An 18081-nucleotide genomic window follows, 5' to 3' on the forward strand; every position below is an offset into this window, starting at 1 on the left:
GACACTTGTAGTTTAAAAATGGTAACATGCAGTTAGCATTTCTTTCTATTCCTGGAAACTAGCCACAAGCAACAGAGAAAATGAGAAACAAACTTCATTTTTTGACATGCCTGAGAGATGGCTGACATCCCAAAGTAAGCAGAAGGTCTCCCAGAGCAGTGGGGGTTGAGTGCTGGCAGGAGGGTCCACAGCTGCGGAGCAGAAGGAGCTGGGAGAGCTCGTCTTCCAGAGACAGCGGCAGACTCAGAGAAGTCCAGCAGAAATTACATGTTTGTGAGAGAAGACGGAGGTGTGTGGGCTGGCAGTGGGAGCTTCTTCATGCCTCCCTGGGTTCCCAAAAAGCAGGAGAGGGAGGGGAGCTAAGTAAATATCACACGGCAAGCCAGATTTGTAGGAGGCTCTGGGGCCTGAGCTCTTGGGAGGTCTGCATGGTGCCAGAGCCTGTAGTTGCTTCACTCCATGGGCTGGAATGATTTAGAGGTCAAGCAGAGTTACATACAAAGCATTGTGTCTCCGGGAAACTCCTGCTTGGCTGAAACAGGAATGACCCCAATCTCTCACGCCTGTGTGCACACACACCTCTTCCACAACCAGTGCAGCAGAAGCTCCCCTCCTACTCAGCCATCTAAAAGGAAACAGCACAGGAATTATCTGAGACCAAGACAGCAGCAGCAATAACATCAACAAGAAAGGGGTGTGGTGGGGGTAAGGAATAGGAAAAACATGGCAGATGGAGTATCAGAAACTGGTGCTGTGATGCAAGAAAAATTGTGACCAAACATTTCATTATAAAGAAAACAATTGAAAGAAGCTGATACTTATCTGAAGCATGTTCAGAAAGCAGAGGTCGAGGACCTCAAAAAATATGGCAAGGAGGAAAGAGGAGATGAAATGTGATTTGGCAGAGCTCAGAACAGAGGAAATAGTGAAACTACCACAGAAATAACAGGGAGATGGTCAGGTACACAAGGAGGTAGGCAGGCACCAAGCAGGAATGAGAAGAAAAAAATGACATGACAATAAAAGAATTAGAAAGGAATAGGCAGAAAAGAATGATTGGAATACATGTAGAAGAGATTAAGCTATGTCTGGTAGAGTCTTCTGAAAACTACCAGCATAACAGAAGAAGAAAGGTGAGCAGTAGTGTAAGCATTTTGGTTTCTCTCATCTAATAACTTGGAGCTACAGTTGCAAGAGAAGTACTTAGAATTATAATATAAAGACCAAAAATTAGAAATTGGAATGGAGGAATGAAAGGGATAGGAGGAGATAAACTATCGTAGCAAATTAGTAGATATAATCTAAGTAGCAGGATGCAAAGCATCTAAAAGGTATTATTTAAAGTTATAGTTGTAGTCCTGGTTGGTGTGGCTCAATGGGTTGAGTCCTGGCCTGCAAACCAAAGGGTCCCAGTTCGATTCCCAGTCAGGGCACATGCCTGGGTTGCAGGCCAGGTCCCCAGTTGAGAGAGTGCGAGAGGCAACCACACATTGACGTTTCTCTCCCTCTTTTGCCTTCCCTTCCCCTCTCTCTAAAAATAAATAAATAAAATCTAAAAAAAGTTATAGTTATAAACTTGAAACGAACAAAAATACAAACCTTCCTAATTATCTGGTGTAACACACAAAATATAGGAAAGCAGACAAACACCATAGTGAAAGATTTTGAAAGAGTGATAAAAAAACATGACATAAAACAATGCAGCAGAACTAAGAGCAAGATTGTCTGTGATATTAACAGGGGTGATTGTAGTAAAGTCATCCAATAAGGGGAACAGAATTTTAGAATGGATCATAAGCAAAACCCAACTCTTTTTATATATGAGACTTCTGAAACAAAGTGATACAAAAAACGTTGAAAGTAAAAAAAATGGAGCAAAAGTCTATGTAGTCAGATGCAAACAAAATAAACCAGGGATCATGATCTCAATATCCGAAAAAGTTGAACTTCCAGCAGAAAGGATTAAATGAGACAAATAGTGGCATGTTCTGATGCTGTGTGGTACAATTCACAACAAAGGTAAGAAAGTTCTGAATCTGTGCTTTGGCTGGTGTGGCTCAGTGGATTTAGTGCCGACCTGGGAACTAAGAGGTCTCTGGTTCAATTCCCAGTCAGGGCATATGCCTGGGTTGTGGGTCAGGTCCCCAGTAGGGGGCACATGAGAGGCAACCACACATTGATGTTTCCCTCCCTCTCTTTCTTCATTCCTTTCTCTCTCTCTAAAAAGAAATAAATAAGTAAATGAAAAAAAATCTGCAGAATTTATATTAAAAAAATTTGTTCGGAATCTGTGCCAAATAAAATGGTACCAGCATTCATAAGGCGAGAATTAAAATACTATATGGAGATAGAGAATTGTAGCAGTAATAGGAGGTTTTAACTCACCACTCAGCTCATGCGACAGTAAAATGACTGGCAAGGCTAGAAGGTGCCTAATTAAAATAATGAATAAGGTAGAGCTAATTGATATATACTGAACTCCAAGCCCTGAATACAGAGGACACACCTTCCGTTTAAGTGCCCCTGGGACACTCATAAAACTTGGGCATTCATAGGAACCTCAATAAATTCCCTGAAATAGAAGTTACACAGCAAGGATGATGGTGCAAACATAGAATCCTGGTACAGGAAGGGCACTTTCCAGTCTGAAAGGCTCCAGTTCTGCGTGGACAGTGGTCAACCACACTGGTGTGTACCAGGGAATATCATCCCTGAATGTAGACAGTGTTCTTGAGCACAGTGCAATGATGTAGAAATCCGTAACAGACCCAGGAAACGAAGGGCCTTCGCCACGAGAGAGCTCTTCCCTCGGGTCGGAGAAGGAGTCCAAACCAGATTAAAGACTGTCTGGAAGACAGCCAACAAGAGCGCTCCATGAGGATCTATGACGAAAAAATAAGGGCTGAGAGGAACGGCTTCGCTGTAAAGAAATGCACTCCTGTATTCTTTCACCTTTCATACATCTCTACACAAGGAGGTTTATGATATGGGATTGGCTCACGCACTAATGGAGGCTGGGAAGTGCTGAGATCCGCAGTTGGCCAGCTGGGGACTCAGGGGACCTGCCAATTGAAGTCCCGCCCTGAGTCTGTGTCCCGAGTCAGGACTGAGGCCCCGGCTTCAGGGGGGAGCACACATTCTCTCCCTCAGCCTTTTTGTTCTCTCCAGACCTTCGGGGAATGGATGACGCCCACCCCTGTTGGGAAGGGCAGTCTGTTTTCCTCAGTCCACCAGTTCAANGTGCTGAGATCCGCAGTTGGCCAGCTGGGGACTCAGGGGACCTGCCAATTGAAGTCCCGCCCTGAGTCTGTGTCCCGAGTCAGGACTGAGGCCCCGGCTTCAGGGGGGAGCACACATTCTCTCCCTCAGCCTTTTTGTTCTCTCCAGACCTTCACGGATTGGATGACGCCCACCCCTGTTGGGAAGGGCAGTCTGTTTTCCTCAGTCCACCAGTTCAAACGCGAGTCTCATCCAGAAACGCCCCCACAGACACACCCAGCGCCCAGCAGGAGGATCTGGATAACTTGTGACTCAGTCGGGCACAAACATAAAATGAACCATCGTAGCTCAGGGACATGTGATTTCTGAACAAATGGGAAAAATGATTTTAGTTGGAAGACTGAACATTTAAAAGATGTCAGTTCTTCTTAAATTTATAAAATTAACACAATCCTAATAAAAATACCGACAGGATTTTTTTTTGGCATTTGATAAGTGGATCCTAAAATTCTCATGGTAAAATGCACAAGAAAGAGTAGCCAGGATATTCTGAAAGAGAAGCCCTACCACGTGCTGAAACACACCCATGAACTCTGAGCTGCCTCGTCAGCCTTGCCCTCATCGTCCTTCATCTGAGTTTGTCCCTCAGCCCCACTGCCTTCTCTCGGACCCGTGGTCACACAGGCTGTTCCCCTGCCACAGGGCCTTGCTTGAACGTTTTGCTGTTTGAGTGATGTGCCTGGTTCCTGTCTCAGTAACTTTTGTCTTTTTAATTTCTACGTGGTCGTCACTTCTTTAGAGAAATCTGTTTTTTCTCTTTCCTGTCTTGAGTGGCAGGGGAACTCAAGGGTTAAAGATTTTAGCTTCTGTCATAGTTGATAGGCCTAATTGATTAATGCATGTGGGAAGCTGTTATTCCAGGAACTGGAATGCAGGACTGGGGGAAATCAACAGGCAATTCAACCTTAGTGCCCCAGCGGGTCTGGAGCAGTACTGAGCCTTTGTGTTTCAGGGGGGGAATATCTGCAAGAGTTGTTGATCAACAGATAAAGGGGTACTCTGAAAATAGATTGCAGCAACTCTTATCCAATTAACCTTTTCCCCAAACTCCTTACCTACCCTTCCTTCTCCTTATAAAAAGGTTGGTTTGAGATGAGATGTTACAAGGATTTTTGAGGGTGCGTAACCCACAGTCTTTTCAGATTGCCAGCATCTGAATAAAGTGCCCATAAAGATTCAGTCCATGTCTTTACTCATTAGTCCTGGTAATGACATGCAGCACGAACACCAACTTTTCTGGTTTTACTTGCATTCATTTCAGTTGGTCATTGTGCCGTCATTAATGTGGTTTTCTGTTGAATGATGTTTTTCTTATTAGACTGTAAACTCAGTGCCTGACCCAGAGTAGGCTTTCGTTAAATATTTACTGATAAATAATTTCCAGTCTGTGGACATTGACATAGCTAGAAACAGTCTACTAAACTCGGTAATCTAGTTTCTGTTCCGATGTCAGAGATAATGACATCGCAATGTGTAGTTTATTTCACCAATGGACGTTTGAAGATGTTCACGCTACTGGTAGCGTTCTGCATTCGACTGTGACCTCCTGAAATGAAGGGCCGTATCTGAGGTGTCTTCTGTGTGTCTGAATACTATGTCCGATGGACACAATCTGTTTTCATAGGAGGACAAAATCATGGTGTGAGTACATCAGCACCTAAAAAATGGTGTTAGTCACTGGGAGAAATACCCATAGCTATTCAAGAACTTATTTTCTTAATGAATTTTTGTAAATCATATGCCAAACATAACTGTAGATCCAAACTCTCATAAGTGACCTAGGTCCTCACGCATGGCAGATTTCAGAAAATATTGCTTTGGTGGTTAGGGTGGAGAAGTTCCCTCTGAATGCTGAGTGAGGGCCAACAGGATGTGGTTCTCTTCTTAGATGCAGTTAAACGTTTTACCCTTGCTCCCTGGGAGCATATACCTACCATCTTCTTGGATATGTTGTGATTGGCAAACATTGACTATTTGCTAAGTGCACTGCAGGTTTTGTTTGGCGTTCTGTGGACTGAAACACTCTAGCCATGACGACGCTTATTGGAAAGTTAAGGGCTTTAGAATGACTTTTGCCTTCATGAGTATTTCCAAACAGTAGTCGTTGGCAGTGGAGTGACTGGGCAGTCCTAAACAGGTTTTACTGCAGGCCACTTAGATAATTCCAGGAAACCTTCCTGTATGAGACCCCTTTCATATTCAAAAATGAGTGGCTTTCTTGTATGTCTTTCTCAAAGATCACAGGCCCTGGAAACTCTATAGAGGTGGGTGTAAATATGTGTTCAAGCTGAAGGAAGAGGTGTTATGGTGTTAAGACAGAAACAGAACCAGAGTCTGTAGGCTGCAACCCACAGGCCACATCCACCAAATATGCTCAGCAGATGTGTTTATTTGGGTCAAACGGTGTTTCTTTTTTAGCTGCCAAGCTGTAGAAACTGGGGATTTTTATTTCAGAGAGTCTGGATATATCACTTGTCTTGAAAAAATTGGAATAGCTTGGCCAGGCTGGGATCCACATTTCTGCGCGGCAGCCGTTGGTAGAGCAGAGGACTGTCCTGTTCTTGTGGGGGTTGGGGCAAGGACTCCTCAGGCACCACACCATCACTGGTCTCAGGCATTCACGTGGGCCTTCATGACCTGGAGAGAGGCTGTGAGGTTGAGAATACATGGCCTAGTGAGTGGTTACGAAGGAGGTGGCCTTCTAGTTCCTCGCAATGTCCCATTGTGTCTCTTCCAACTGCTCCTTGTTGACTAAAGGTTCTGGTCAGAGCTCAGATAGCATTTTGAGTGGTGGGGGAAGGGAAGAAAAACTCAAAACTGACAAAGGCCAGTCCTCAGATGCCATCCTGGGGGTGTCCATCGTTCATTCCTGGGCTGCGTTCCGCCTCCCTTAGCGTTTTGAGAATGAGAATGAAATGAGCTGAACAGAAACACTTCATTGGGGAGTGTTTTCAACACATTCGGACTACAAAGAACGTGTCTGTGTTTAATCTTGCTCTGCACAGCTGCACAGAGAAGATTGTTTTCACTCTTCTTTATATTTTGTCTTTGGGGAACCCTATCAGGAAATTTGCGATCATCTTTTGGAGGCCCCGGTCACGCGGGAGCAATTAAACCACTATCGGAATGTGGCTGAAAACGCCCGAAGTGATCTTGCAGCAACTTTGGTCAAATTTGAATGTGCTCAGTCTGAGGTAAGATTGTGTATCGTCATAACTCAGAAAGGGGACCTGTTAGCTTCTTGTAAAGCAGAACACAGAAGCAGTTACAAACAGAACAGCGGGACGCAGATTTAGACCTTTGCACAGTTTATACTTCTTTTCTTACTGTGTGCCTTCCTCCTAGTTGTAGAGAATTACTGAAGGTTTGTGTGTTTGCTGTGCTGCGCAGAGAGGCAATGTGGGCTGGACTCTAGATTTCAGAGAAGTTCCACAGCCTTGAGAGACCTGGAGGCACCTGAGCACTTTGGGTCAAAGCTCCCTGGGCTTTGGAGGACTTTCAGCACCTCTTGGAACATGTTCCTTTACTGTGGATTGCTTACAGTTTGGGGCCCATGGGATGGAATTCTTGTGATAGTTCTGATTGGCTGGGGGAAATTCTAGGAAGATGACTGGAATCCATCTGCCCCCTGGGCGGGAGCAGGTCTATTGTGGAAGCTCTGACAGAGCCTCTTCAGACCCATTCTGCTCTCAGCCTGGTGGCCTGGTGGGGTCTAGGTTTCTCTGTGGGTAATTATCGGTTTCACTAGGCTTCTAGGGCCTCACTGCAAGAAAGACGAGTTAATAATGTGAGTGGGAGACAGATAGGTAGAATAAATGTATGACGCATGCTCACAGTTCCAAAGAAGTATATGAATTCACCAGGGTTTCTTACAGGGTAGACTTGATATCTTAATAGGGCACATACATCATTTAGCAATTTTGATGCTGCAGCATTCATAAAAGTTAAAATGTTTCCTTTGTGTACATCCTATAATGACTTTCCTTTTCTCCCATATTTTCCCCAGAAATCTGAATATTATTTTTATTTATCACCCACAATGAAGGTTCAGAAGACATGTGGGAGAAATATAGTGATATAGTTATGGCCTATATTTACTTGGGAAATAGCTGTGGCCATGAAATTACAAATAGCTTGTAGGTTCTTTGTTTCATTTCAGCAGCGATAGCACAATACAGATTTAGAAAATGGGTTGCCATTGCAAAATATTTTATTGCCTTTTGCAAAATATACCACAAATGTCTCTTGAGTGAGACTAAATTACCACAAGACATTGCTCAATTGGTTTTGGGAAAAAAACCAGAACAAAAGAGAACATGAAGTCCATTATTCAGGGCATAATTTCCCATCTGGTAATACAGATACAAATGTGAAAAAAAGAAAAAGTGGATTAAGTCATGAATTAAAGAGTGAAATTTTAAATTATGTTTTGGGGTTCCTTGAAGGTACTTTAAACTTATGCCGTTGAAATCCTTTTTTGTCTTTTTATTTCTTTTATTTCTTTTCTAGCTTCGAGAACTCCAATCCAAAATGCTTTCTAAAGAAGTTTCCTGTCAAGAATTGAAAGCTGAAATGGAGAAGTACAAAGAGAACAATGCCAGAAAATCATCTCTCCTCGCCTCTTTGAGAGATAGAGTTCAGGAGCTGGAGGAAGAATCAGCAATGCTTTCCGCGTCTAAAATTAGGACAGAAATCGCAGCTCACACTGCAATCAAGGAGAACCAGGAGTTAAAGAAGAAGGTTGTAGAACTAGATGAGAAATTACAGTAAGGGTGTTTCAGTATATTTCTTAGTAGAGTCCTTGTTAAAATACCAGCAAGTGATAGCAGGCTGTGCTTTTAGAAGTTCTGGATTTTGCATTGACACTTGATTTGACCAAAAAAAAATTATTGCCCTCAGATATTTATGGAGTCTTGAAATTTTTTCCCAAGTTCATTTCTAAACATCACCAAGAGCCTTAGAAGACACAGTAACATCCTAAGCATTTTCTGTGCTATTGATTAGGGCTGCAAATGCTACTACATACAATTCGGAAGATTTCCTCTAAGCAGAGGTTTAATTGGAGGTAGAGCTGGGGGGTCCTGCACAGAGGGAGGCATTGATTCAGAAGCTATGTATAAAAATACCCCAAAGCCCAGACCACCCCAAACACTCCTCACTGCGTTTCATTGCCAGGTTATGTAGAGAGCTCACAAATCTGGTTTTTCCACACTTGGCTCTGACAAAATGCGATTATACAGACAAAATTTTGCCGAGTATAATGCACACTTTCTTGCCCAAGTTTTTGAAAAATAAGGATGTGCATTATACATAGCAAAATATGGTAGTTGTTCTTAAAATAAACTTTTAAAATTCTACATGTAATAACTTTATCAATAAAATTCTTGGTATTAATTTGGCTTATTCCATCGTAGAAAAAAAAATCCAACACTTGCAGTTCCTGTCCTGTTTCTCCTTCCCTTTACAGCAAAACTCCTTAAAATGTTTGTACATATTCACTCTTCCAACTTCTCTCCTCTCTTGAATCTGCTCCACTGAATCCACCCAACTGACCAGTGAGCACACATTGCAAATGAAATGATTTAGTCTCCGTTTCCCTTGACCTACCAGTGAGTCAGTCACGGCTGGTGTCTCCCCAGAGCACTGTCCTTTGGCTTCTAGGACCCTGCACATGCCTGCTCCCTTCCTTCCCTTTCTAGCATCTTCCTCATGGTTTTTTTTATTTTTTTGCTTGTTCCCTCTTATCTCCTTGACTTGCAAACATTGGAGTGCCCCAGGGCTCAGTCCAAGAATCTCTTTTGTTTCTATGTCCACCCTCTTGGTGATCTCAGCTAGTCTCATGACTTAAGAATGATCTAAATGCTAGTGACTCCCACATTTCTCTGTCTAGCCTGGATCTCTTCCCAGAATTCAAGACCCACATATTTTTTAAAATATATTTTATTGGTTATGCTATTACGGTTGTCCCATTTTTCCCTCTTTTATTCCCTTCCACCCTGTTCCCTGCCCACCCCCACATCCCTTCCCCACTTTAGTTCATGTCCATGGGTCACATATATAAGTTCTTTGGCTTCTACATTTCCTATGCTATTCTTAACCTCCCCCTGTCTGTTTCTACCTACCATTTATGCTTCTTATTCCCTATACCTTTTCCCCCTTTCTCCACCCCTCCATCCCCTGCTGATAACCCTCCACGTGATCTCCATTTCTGTGATTCTGTTCCTATTCTACTTGTTTGATTAGTTTGTTTTTGTTTTGGGGTTTTTTTAAGACTAGGTTGTTGATAGTTGTGAGTTTGTTGTCATTTTACTGCTCATATTTATCTTCTTTTTTGTAGATAAGTCCCTTTAACGTTTCATATAATAAGGGCTTGGTGATGATGAACTCCTTTAACTTGACCTTATCTGGGAAGCACTTTATCTTCTCTTCCATTCTAAATGATAGCTTTGCTGGATAGAGTAATCTTGGATGTAGGTTCTTCCTTTCATGACTTCAAATACTTCTTTCCAGCCCCTTCTTGCCTCTAAGGTTTGAGAAATCAGCTGATAGTCTAGTAGGAACTCCTTTGTAGGTAACTGTCTCCTTTTCTCTTGCTGCTTTTAACATTCTCTCCTCACCTTTAATCTTGGCTGATGTAATGATGATGGGCCACGGCGTGTGCTTCCTTGAAGACCCATGTGTTTTACCACCTACTGGATATCTCCATGTGGGTGTGCAGTAGGCGTCTCAAACTTCACCTGTGCAACACTGAGCTTCTGGTGTTTCCACAAAACCCTCCTACACGTTTTCTCGTCTCCTTTAATGATAATTTTTTCATTCTGCTAGTGGATCAAGTCAGAAATCTTGGATCATCATTGGTTGTCTCTCTCTTTCACACTCCATGTCTGATCCTTCAGGAAATCCTATCATCTACCTCCACCTTCAAAATATCTAACTTTTGACAGCATCCCATGAACACCCTCCTTACCATTAACCTGATCCAAGCAGCTACCATCTGGTTACACCAGCCTCACGAGTGGTTTTCTGGCCTCTGCCTGTGCCCCATGGAGCCAGAGGGATCCTGTTAAAACAGGGTACATTCTTTCAGTCCTCTGCAGAGCCCTCCAGTGACTTCTGTTCTCACTCAGGGTAAAGACAGTGTTTTCTATGATCCGACAGGCTCATCCTGACCTCATGTTGCTTCCATTCTCTCCCTTATTCTTTCCATTCCAGCGCTCAGACTTCTTTTCTGACCCTTGAACACACTGGCTGTCACCCTGCCCCAGGACGTTTGCACTTGCTAATCCCCCTTCCTGGAAAGCTCTTCCCTCCAGGTATTGCACAGCTGCCTCTCAGCTGCCTTTAGGTCTTCACTCAAAAGTCGCCTTCTTGGTGAGGGCTTTGCAAGTGACTATGTCTAAAATATTACCCCGCTGCCCCCAGATGTATCTTATTCATGCTTAATTTTTTTCTCTAGCCCTTTTATAATGTATTATACATTCTACCCACATTAATATTTGGGTTATTGTTTGTCTTCCGAACTAGACCATAAGCTCCATGAGGGCACGGATGCTTATTTGTTTTGTTTACTACTGTATCCTTAGCATGTTTAGTAGATCTTGATGCATAGTAAGTGCCCAATAATTACTTATTAAATAAATAATAAAAATGATGTATGTTCATTATAACAGTTTTTAAATATAGGAAAACTCCAAAAAGAAAAAATCAAAATCTTATGATTCCCAAAAAGCTGTAGTTAACATTTGTTGAACAGATTTTCAGGCAGATGTACATAAACAGCATCACGTAAAGATCAATTTTTATTGGATAATATTGTCGCTGTTTTAGGAAGTCATTCATTATATCATTTTTTATGGCCATGGGATTCCATTGCTTGAAATGTCATAATATACTTAACCAATTATCTCTGCCATTTTCTGTAGGTGTTTAGGTTAGTTCCTCTCAAAAAATTACTCATATTTTCACCTTTTCATGATTATGTCCTTAGGATAGACCCCTGGAACTCTACTGGCTGAAAGTGGAATGCAAATAGAATAGTGGAATGCAAGTGGAATAGTTTAGAAAGCTTTGGAATAGAGAAATAAGGTTGGAATCTTGGGGTTAATGTGTGGACTCTTCCATGTAAATCAATCAGAGCCATAGCATTAAGTATCAATCTCGCTGACCTTTCACGAGTCAGCGAGACCGAATAAATATTACCTCTCACATGCTGAAAACAAGAACCTAGAGATATATTGGTGTTGGTCTTTTATTGTTATACATTTTTCTAAGTAGAAATGTGATATGCTTTTGAGTCTATGCAATTACATGCTTTGTTAATCTTTGAATAGCGAGAAAGAATATGCAGTAAACACTCAACATGGCGAAAAGGTAAAGCAACAATCATGTTTATTATCTAGAGTACTGAAAATGATACCAAATTACTGAAATGATTCTAATTTGCCTTTAAACTATGCCTATTTTTTGATGATCTCTCAGTCTCTAGCAATGAAAGCATGAGAAACAGGCTCAGCAAACTGACCAGAGATTTGAAATCAAGTACATATTTGTAGCAGAGCATAAATGGACCGATTTTCCTTGAGTGGCCCCTTCCTCCACGCACTAAAAACTCTGGTGTGTGAGAACTAATAATGACTTTTGTTGGTGATGAAGCACCTCTCTTTTCTGGAGAGTGGGAATACCCCTTGCTTCGGAGGTAATTTTTATTATGGTTATCCTTGGCTGTGAACTAGAGAATGCCCTAAATAGCCCTTGCCAATCATTGAAACTATAATAAGGGTGGTCTCCGAGAACCAATGTGGCAGCGCTCTCCCACTTCCCCAAGAGGCCCCAAAAGAGACCGTGGCGTGCGGATCCACGTGTGAACCAGAGGCCTCTCTGCCGTTTGTGCAGATCCCAGAAGGTTGGGGAGAGCAGGCACAGTCTGTCTCCCTCGCTGTTACTAGATCTAGGGTTCCATACCTTGCTGCAAAGTGTAGATGCCTGAGAATTGCTTCCACTTTTCTCCTTCTTTTACAGGGTTTGCAGGACAATAATGAGCTCTGTGTCTGGGGGACCGGGTTGTGTTCCCAGTGGTGGTTTCCCACAGACAGCTTAAGTTCTGGACTTTGTTCGATGACTGTGATGGTGCTAAAACTTGACGTATTTGTTATTTGTCTGATAGAAAGTGTTTCCAAGAAAACGAGGAGACCAAGAATCAAGTCTCAAAGAACTGCAGAGAACACGAGGACTTTCTAGCTCAACTTCGTGACTGTCTAGGTCCAGACGAGAAGAAGGAAGAGACGTCAGATGGAGATTTAATTCCCAGGGTGAGTGCATGCGTGTTAAAAGACTGTAATTCAGGGTCCTTTGGACATGAGCTGTGAACAGAAGGGCTGTGGTGGCTGAGTCTGTGGGTGCAGGTGTGGCCCAAATGTGTCACGAAGGGGACAGAGCGTGCCACTTCTCTGAGCCTCAGTTCCAAGATCCTCTCTAGCATTATTCGGGATTAATTATTCTCCTGAAAGGATCAATGGTTTTTGCCTAAAATGTATTCAGTTTGTCGAATACAACTAATTATTTATTTTAATGGTATGTCGTAGGGAGAATTTTTGTTTTGAGTTAAGACAGAAACACACATGTATAATCAAAATCAAAACCAATTGTGTGTCGTTTCGGGAATACTTGTTGAGTGTAAGTTTAAGATTAGTTCTAAAGCACTTTTTGATATTACATTAGAGCCCCAGAATAAAAATCCTGCTTTGGTGGTAAGTTAATTGTATTGACTGTGGTGAGACAATTCGTGTGACCTGTGGTGAGTCACAAGGGCCCCTGGGGTATCGAACCCCTCACCATATCTTTGCTCCTTTTTGTCTCACCGTTTCATTTCCTTTCTTCCTGACAGATTCCCATGCAGCCAGTCCTTTTTTTAAGACAAGATTTTATTTATTGACTTATTTTTAGAGAGAGGGAAAGTGAGAGAGGAGGAAAGAGAGGGAGAGAAACATTGATGAGAGAGAGAACCATGGATCAGTTGCCTCCCCCATGTGCCCCCGCTGGGGACAGAACCCACGACCCAGGCATGTGCCCTGACTGGGGCCACCTCTCAGTTGTTTATTAATCCGCTTCCCATGAGTCTCTGAAAACTGGAAGTGTCCCACTTCACTCATGGGTAGCTGAGGCCAGGAGTCAGCCTGGTACCCTAGAGGGGTGGATGCATCTCCTCCTCCTCCCTGTTGCTAACCTGTGACCAGGCACCTGACTGTAAAAGTCCACCTGGAAGTGTAGTTGAGGGAATCTTTAAAGCCAAGTGGTGGGAAAAAGACAAGAGAATCAAGAAGCTCCCTTCCCAGTACCCTTTCCCACACCAGAGACAACCTCCAGGTATTAATCATGCCTGCTCATCGCCTGTCTTTCTAATGCTTTGGCAGTGGGGCCTGGCTGCCCTGGGGGAGACCACCACTCCCAGCACTAGCCAGTTCCTAGTACATGACTCACCGGGGAGCACAGGCCAACCAGCCACCCCAGCCACTTCTAATCACATCCCTGTGCCAGGTGCCAGACAGCTCAGGACCGCCCCTGCACTCCAGGACCTGCCCAAATCCTTCAGACCTGCCCACCCTGAGCCTGCCTCTCCTGCCGCATCCAGGTTTTCCCCTTGCGCCCTCTGTCTCCTGTCTGCCCCTGGAGCTTCCCCATGAGGCCCTGCAGGGCATGTTGTACCCTCACACTACCTGAATCATAATATAACCTGTAGTTTAAAACAGACATGAGGGCCCTAGAGCTTTAGCAACCCAGTCACCGGAGCAGGTGCCTATTTTTTTTAAATCACTACCCAAACAAGAAGGCTTCTGCCTTCATCAATACTCATGAGGTGTTCCCTTGAGACGTGGGGCAAAACCACCCCTTCAGTTTCGTAGCCATTCCCTCACTGTTCCAGCCTTCGTACCCACAGGTGCACACACGGGCCCCGGAACCATGGTGGAAAAGGAGGCGTTTCTGAGAACTTAGCTGACAGTCATTCATTTCCCAAATATTATCTGCCTCCCCTATGCCAGACACTGTTCTGGGGGCTGGGGATACAGCTGTGAATGTGACAAGACTAAGTCTGTGCCTTCCTAGAGCCTTCACTACTGTGGGGTAAAGATAATGAGTAAATACATAGCTGATACCATCCCACATAGAAAAAAAGGTGCGTCGGAGGGAAACGAGAGACTAGATGGTGAAGCAGGTGAGATGTGTGAGATGCTAATCTAGGAAGACTGGCTCAGGAGTGCCTCTCGGGGTGGGGACTTTTGAAGGATGTCAGGGGTGAGCATGCAGATATTTGGAGATGTGTTCAAGAGAGAGGGCAGCCTGAAGATGGGAGCAGGGCCCCCTGTTAGTCAATTGCTGAGGCTAAAGCTCGGTCCCTTTCCCAGAGAGTTCTGTCCCTCTCCCTCGGATGGCCACCTGGAGTTCAGGTCTCCCTATGGGCACCTGTGTGGCCTTGCAGAGTGAGCTGTCTCCCGTGCTGATTCCCCAGGGCCAAGGAGCCTGTCTAGTTTTATTTACCGCCTTTATAAACCTTACAAACCTTACTGACGCTCCCAGTTAACTCAAATGTGCAATGCCGAGGGTGAAAACCCTGCCCAGCCCAGTGATAACCACTGTGTGAAGGTGTACTTCAGGACTGTTCCAGGCTTGTATCAGTCCAGAGGGTTTTCTCTTTTTAAAAGTCCTGCTTTCCCCCTGGCTGGTGTAGCTCAGTGGATTGAGTGCGGGCCTGCGAACCACACAATCGTGGTTCGATTCCCAGTCAGGGCACATGCCTGGGTTGCAGGCTAGTTCCCGGTTCCCGGCAGGGGACAAATGAGAGGCAACCATACATTGATATTTCTCTCTCTCGCTCTCTCCTTCCCTTCCCCTCTAAGATAAATAAATAAAATCTTAAAAAAAAATAAATAAAAGTCCTGCTTTCTTTTCTACTTCTCTCCGGTGCCCAGTGGTGCCTTGCATGCTGTGGGTGCCAGTGGGCGCCCAGTGGTGCCTTGCATGCTGTGGGTGCCAGTGGGCGAGGGCGGCTGTGACCTCTGTCGAATATCACCAGCCCTGACTACTAGCAGCCAGGGTGCTTCTCCTGTCGGGAAGCTTTCAGCTGGACTCTGATCACTGTTACCTTGCAGCCGCCACCTTTTGTTGAATTTTAGTTTGACCACAACAACCGAGTTTAGGGGCTCCTTTGAAAATGCGCTCTTCTCTGTGTGGGGGAGGGCAGTGCTGCCCGTTTTCCTATGATAACCCACCCAGTCGTGGTGGTGGGGTGGGGAGGGATCGGTTGCTTAGAAGTGGTGTGAAGCTGTTAATTTGCATAGGCCAGCTGTAACTGCTTTCTCTTCAGCTCAGGGAGCTGTGCAAGGAAAATGCCCTCGGGAAAGGACGAATTGCCGCTCTTGAAGAGACCGTAAACGTCCATGAGATGGAGGCAAAAGCCAGCCGAGAAACGATCAGGAGGCTGGTTTCCGAAGTAAACAGAGAGCAGAAAAACTCCGCCTCCTGCGCTGAAGAGAAAGACAAGCTGAACCAGGTACGGCGTGTGAGGTGTGCGTGTGCATCTGTGGTTGTGCTTATGAAGCAGAAATTGAAGCTAGATGCAGGTGAGCACACCTGCTTTACAGCCCAAGGTCCCCGAGGCTTCTCTTGGTGGGGGGCGGGGCCGCAGGAGCCTGGGGGCCGGAATAGGCCATTCCATAGATAGCATATCAGAGAAAAAGGAAATGCGAGACACTTAAAAGTACAGAGTTTGTGAAGAATATGTCTTATTTTAAACTATACAAATTTTTAAAATTTAAAAATTTAGTTTTTTGAACAAGATACAAAATTCTAAATGGACACAATGCTATATGGTGAAAAAAAATCTCAGTTCCTCCAGCCACCAAGTTGTTCTCAGAGGCAACCTCCATTAACAATTTCTTATATACCTTTCTAGAAATATTCCATATACATATATGTATACACTAACTCTTCTTATTTATTTTTAACAAGGGCAACATACTCTGCACACTATTATTTTTCTCTTTATTTTAAAAATGGTAATATAGTACATGCTGTCATAAACCAAGGTGCTAACAATAATCTTATTTCTTATGGGTGAGAGAGTAAGACAAAATCCTAGAAGCAGACTTGCTGGGTCAGAGAATATGGTATTGTAACTTTGAGACATGCTGCCAAAGGAAATGGACTCTTAGTTCTAGACCTTTATTTTTCCAGTGAGTTGCTTGAACTTTCCAAATTAACTAGAACCTGTTTGAGTGTGAGAATTAATACCATATGTCTCCTAACACTATATAATCCTCTAATTATATTTTTAAAACTTTATGACAAAGAAACCAAATCTGGGATTGATAGCAATGATCAACTTTCAAAAGCAAAAGTGAGCTAGTGCAGTCTGTTGCTAAAATTTAGAGGAGATGATAAAATACTGAAGAAGATGGCATTTTAAGCCAAATAATGAGTAATGCTGGTCAAGAGAGGCTCTGTGAGGGGCCACAGTCCTCTGGTGTCCCCGAGGCTGGGGGGTTTCTGGACATGTGGGATGCAGTACAAGGGGCCATTTCCGTGGGGTCTGCTTTGGTGCATTCCACGTCTTCGGTGACCATGGCCATGCTGGGTGAGATGGGAGCTTGGAGTGTGAAATGATCCACAGTGATAATGATTTTCTTCCTCGGCCCCTCCCAATTCCCTGCATCAAAAATCCCTTCTTACCAGCAACACATTTGCTTTGTGAAAAGAACAAAGGTTTTATCATCATTACCGAGTAACTTGAGCCATTTCCAAACCCTTGAGTTGCTCGCCTTGGGTCACCATACCAAATACCATGGACTGTGTGGCTTCAGCAACGGATGTTTATTTCTCACACTTCTGGAGGCTGGAAGTGCAAGATCAAGGTTCCCCGGTGAGAGTTGCCTTCTCACTGTGTCCTCACATGGCAGAGAGTGAGAAAGGGTTTCTGATGTCTCTTCTTACAAGGGCACAAATCCCAACATGAGGACCCCCCCCCCCCATGATGTCATCCAAACCTATTACCTCTCAAGGGAGCCATCTCCAAACACCACCACACTGGACATTAGGGTTTCGACATGTGAATTTCAGGGGACACAGTTGAGGCCACAGCAATTCTCAATTACTTTACTCCAACATGTTCTCATGAAAAAATTTAAACATATAAAAGGAGTGAAAGAATACAATGAACACCCATCCACCTAGATGTAACAGTTGTTAGCATTTTGATTCGTTTGTTTTATCACTCTGCACACATGTGTCTGCATATTTGGAGAGACACTGGGAAATAGGTCGCAGATATTGAATGTATTGTATAGGGCTATTTCAGCATATGTCTCCTAAGAATAAGGACATTGCCCTGCATAGTAACAATACCATTGTCACATCTTGAAGTTAACAATAATACCATGATATCATCTGTGGTACTTTTTGAGCTCACAAGATTTTTGTCCTCTTCCCCCTCCCCCCCCCAGAGGTAGAATTTAATTCCCCTGCCTTCATGTGTGGGCTGGAATAAGAGACTCGCTTCTAGTGAATAGAACATGTCACAGTGATGAGATGTCACTTTTGAGATTGGGTTATAAAAAGACTGTGGCTTCTGTCTTCGATGCACTCTTTCGATTTCTCTTGAGTCATTGCTTTTGCCGGAAGCCAACTGCCATGTGGTGAGGCCACGCCAGCTGCCTATTGTAAGGACCACGTGGCCCATCAGCTACCATGAGAGTGAACATGGAGGTGAATTCTCCTTTGGTTGATCTTGAGATGACTGTAGGCCTGGTCAGC

At 43.9% G+C, this 18081-nt stretch overlaps 1 protein-coding gene across 2 annotated transcripts in view; it reads left to right on the forward strand.

The window, feature by feature from the left end:
• The window catches only part of CCDC170 (coiled-coil domain containing 170), an 81555-nt gene that overhangs the window by 23626 nt on the left and 39848 nt on the right, over positions 1-18081 (forward strand). For both annotated transcript variants that reach the window (XM_037050633.1, XM_037050727.1), the window contains exons 2-5: positions 6345-6473; positions 7789-8045; positions 12443-12587; positions 15638-15823. In XM_037050633.1, the coding sequence (XP_036906528.1) occupies positions 6345-6473; positions 7789-8045; positions 12443-12587; positions 15638-15823 (717 nt within the window). The remainder of the gene's footprint in view (positions 1-6344; positions 6474-7788; positions 8046-12442; positions 12588-15637; positions 15824-18081) is intronic.

The sequence above is a fragment of the Sturnira hondurensis genome, unplaced genomic scaffold (genome assembly GCF_014824575.4).
Source record: "Sturnira hondurensis isolate 20B ecotype Veracruz unplaced genomic scaffold, ASM1482457v3 Scaffold0000167, whole genome shotgun sequence".
Classification (NCBI taxonomy): domain Eukaryota; kingdom Metazoa; phylum Chordata; class Mammalia; order Chiroptera; family Phyllostomidae; genus Sturnira; species Sturnira hondurensis.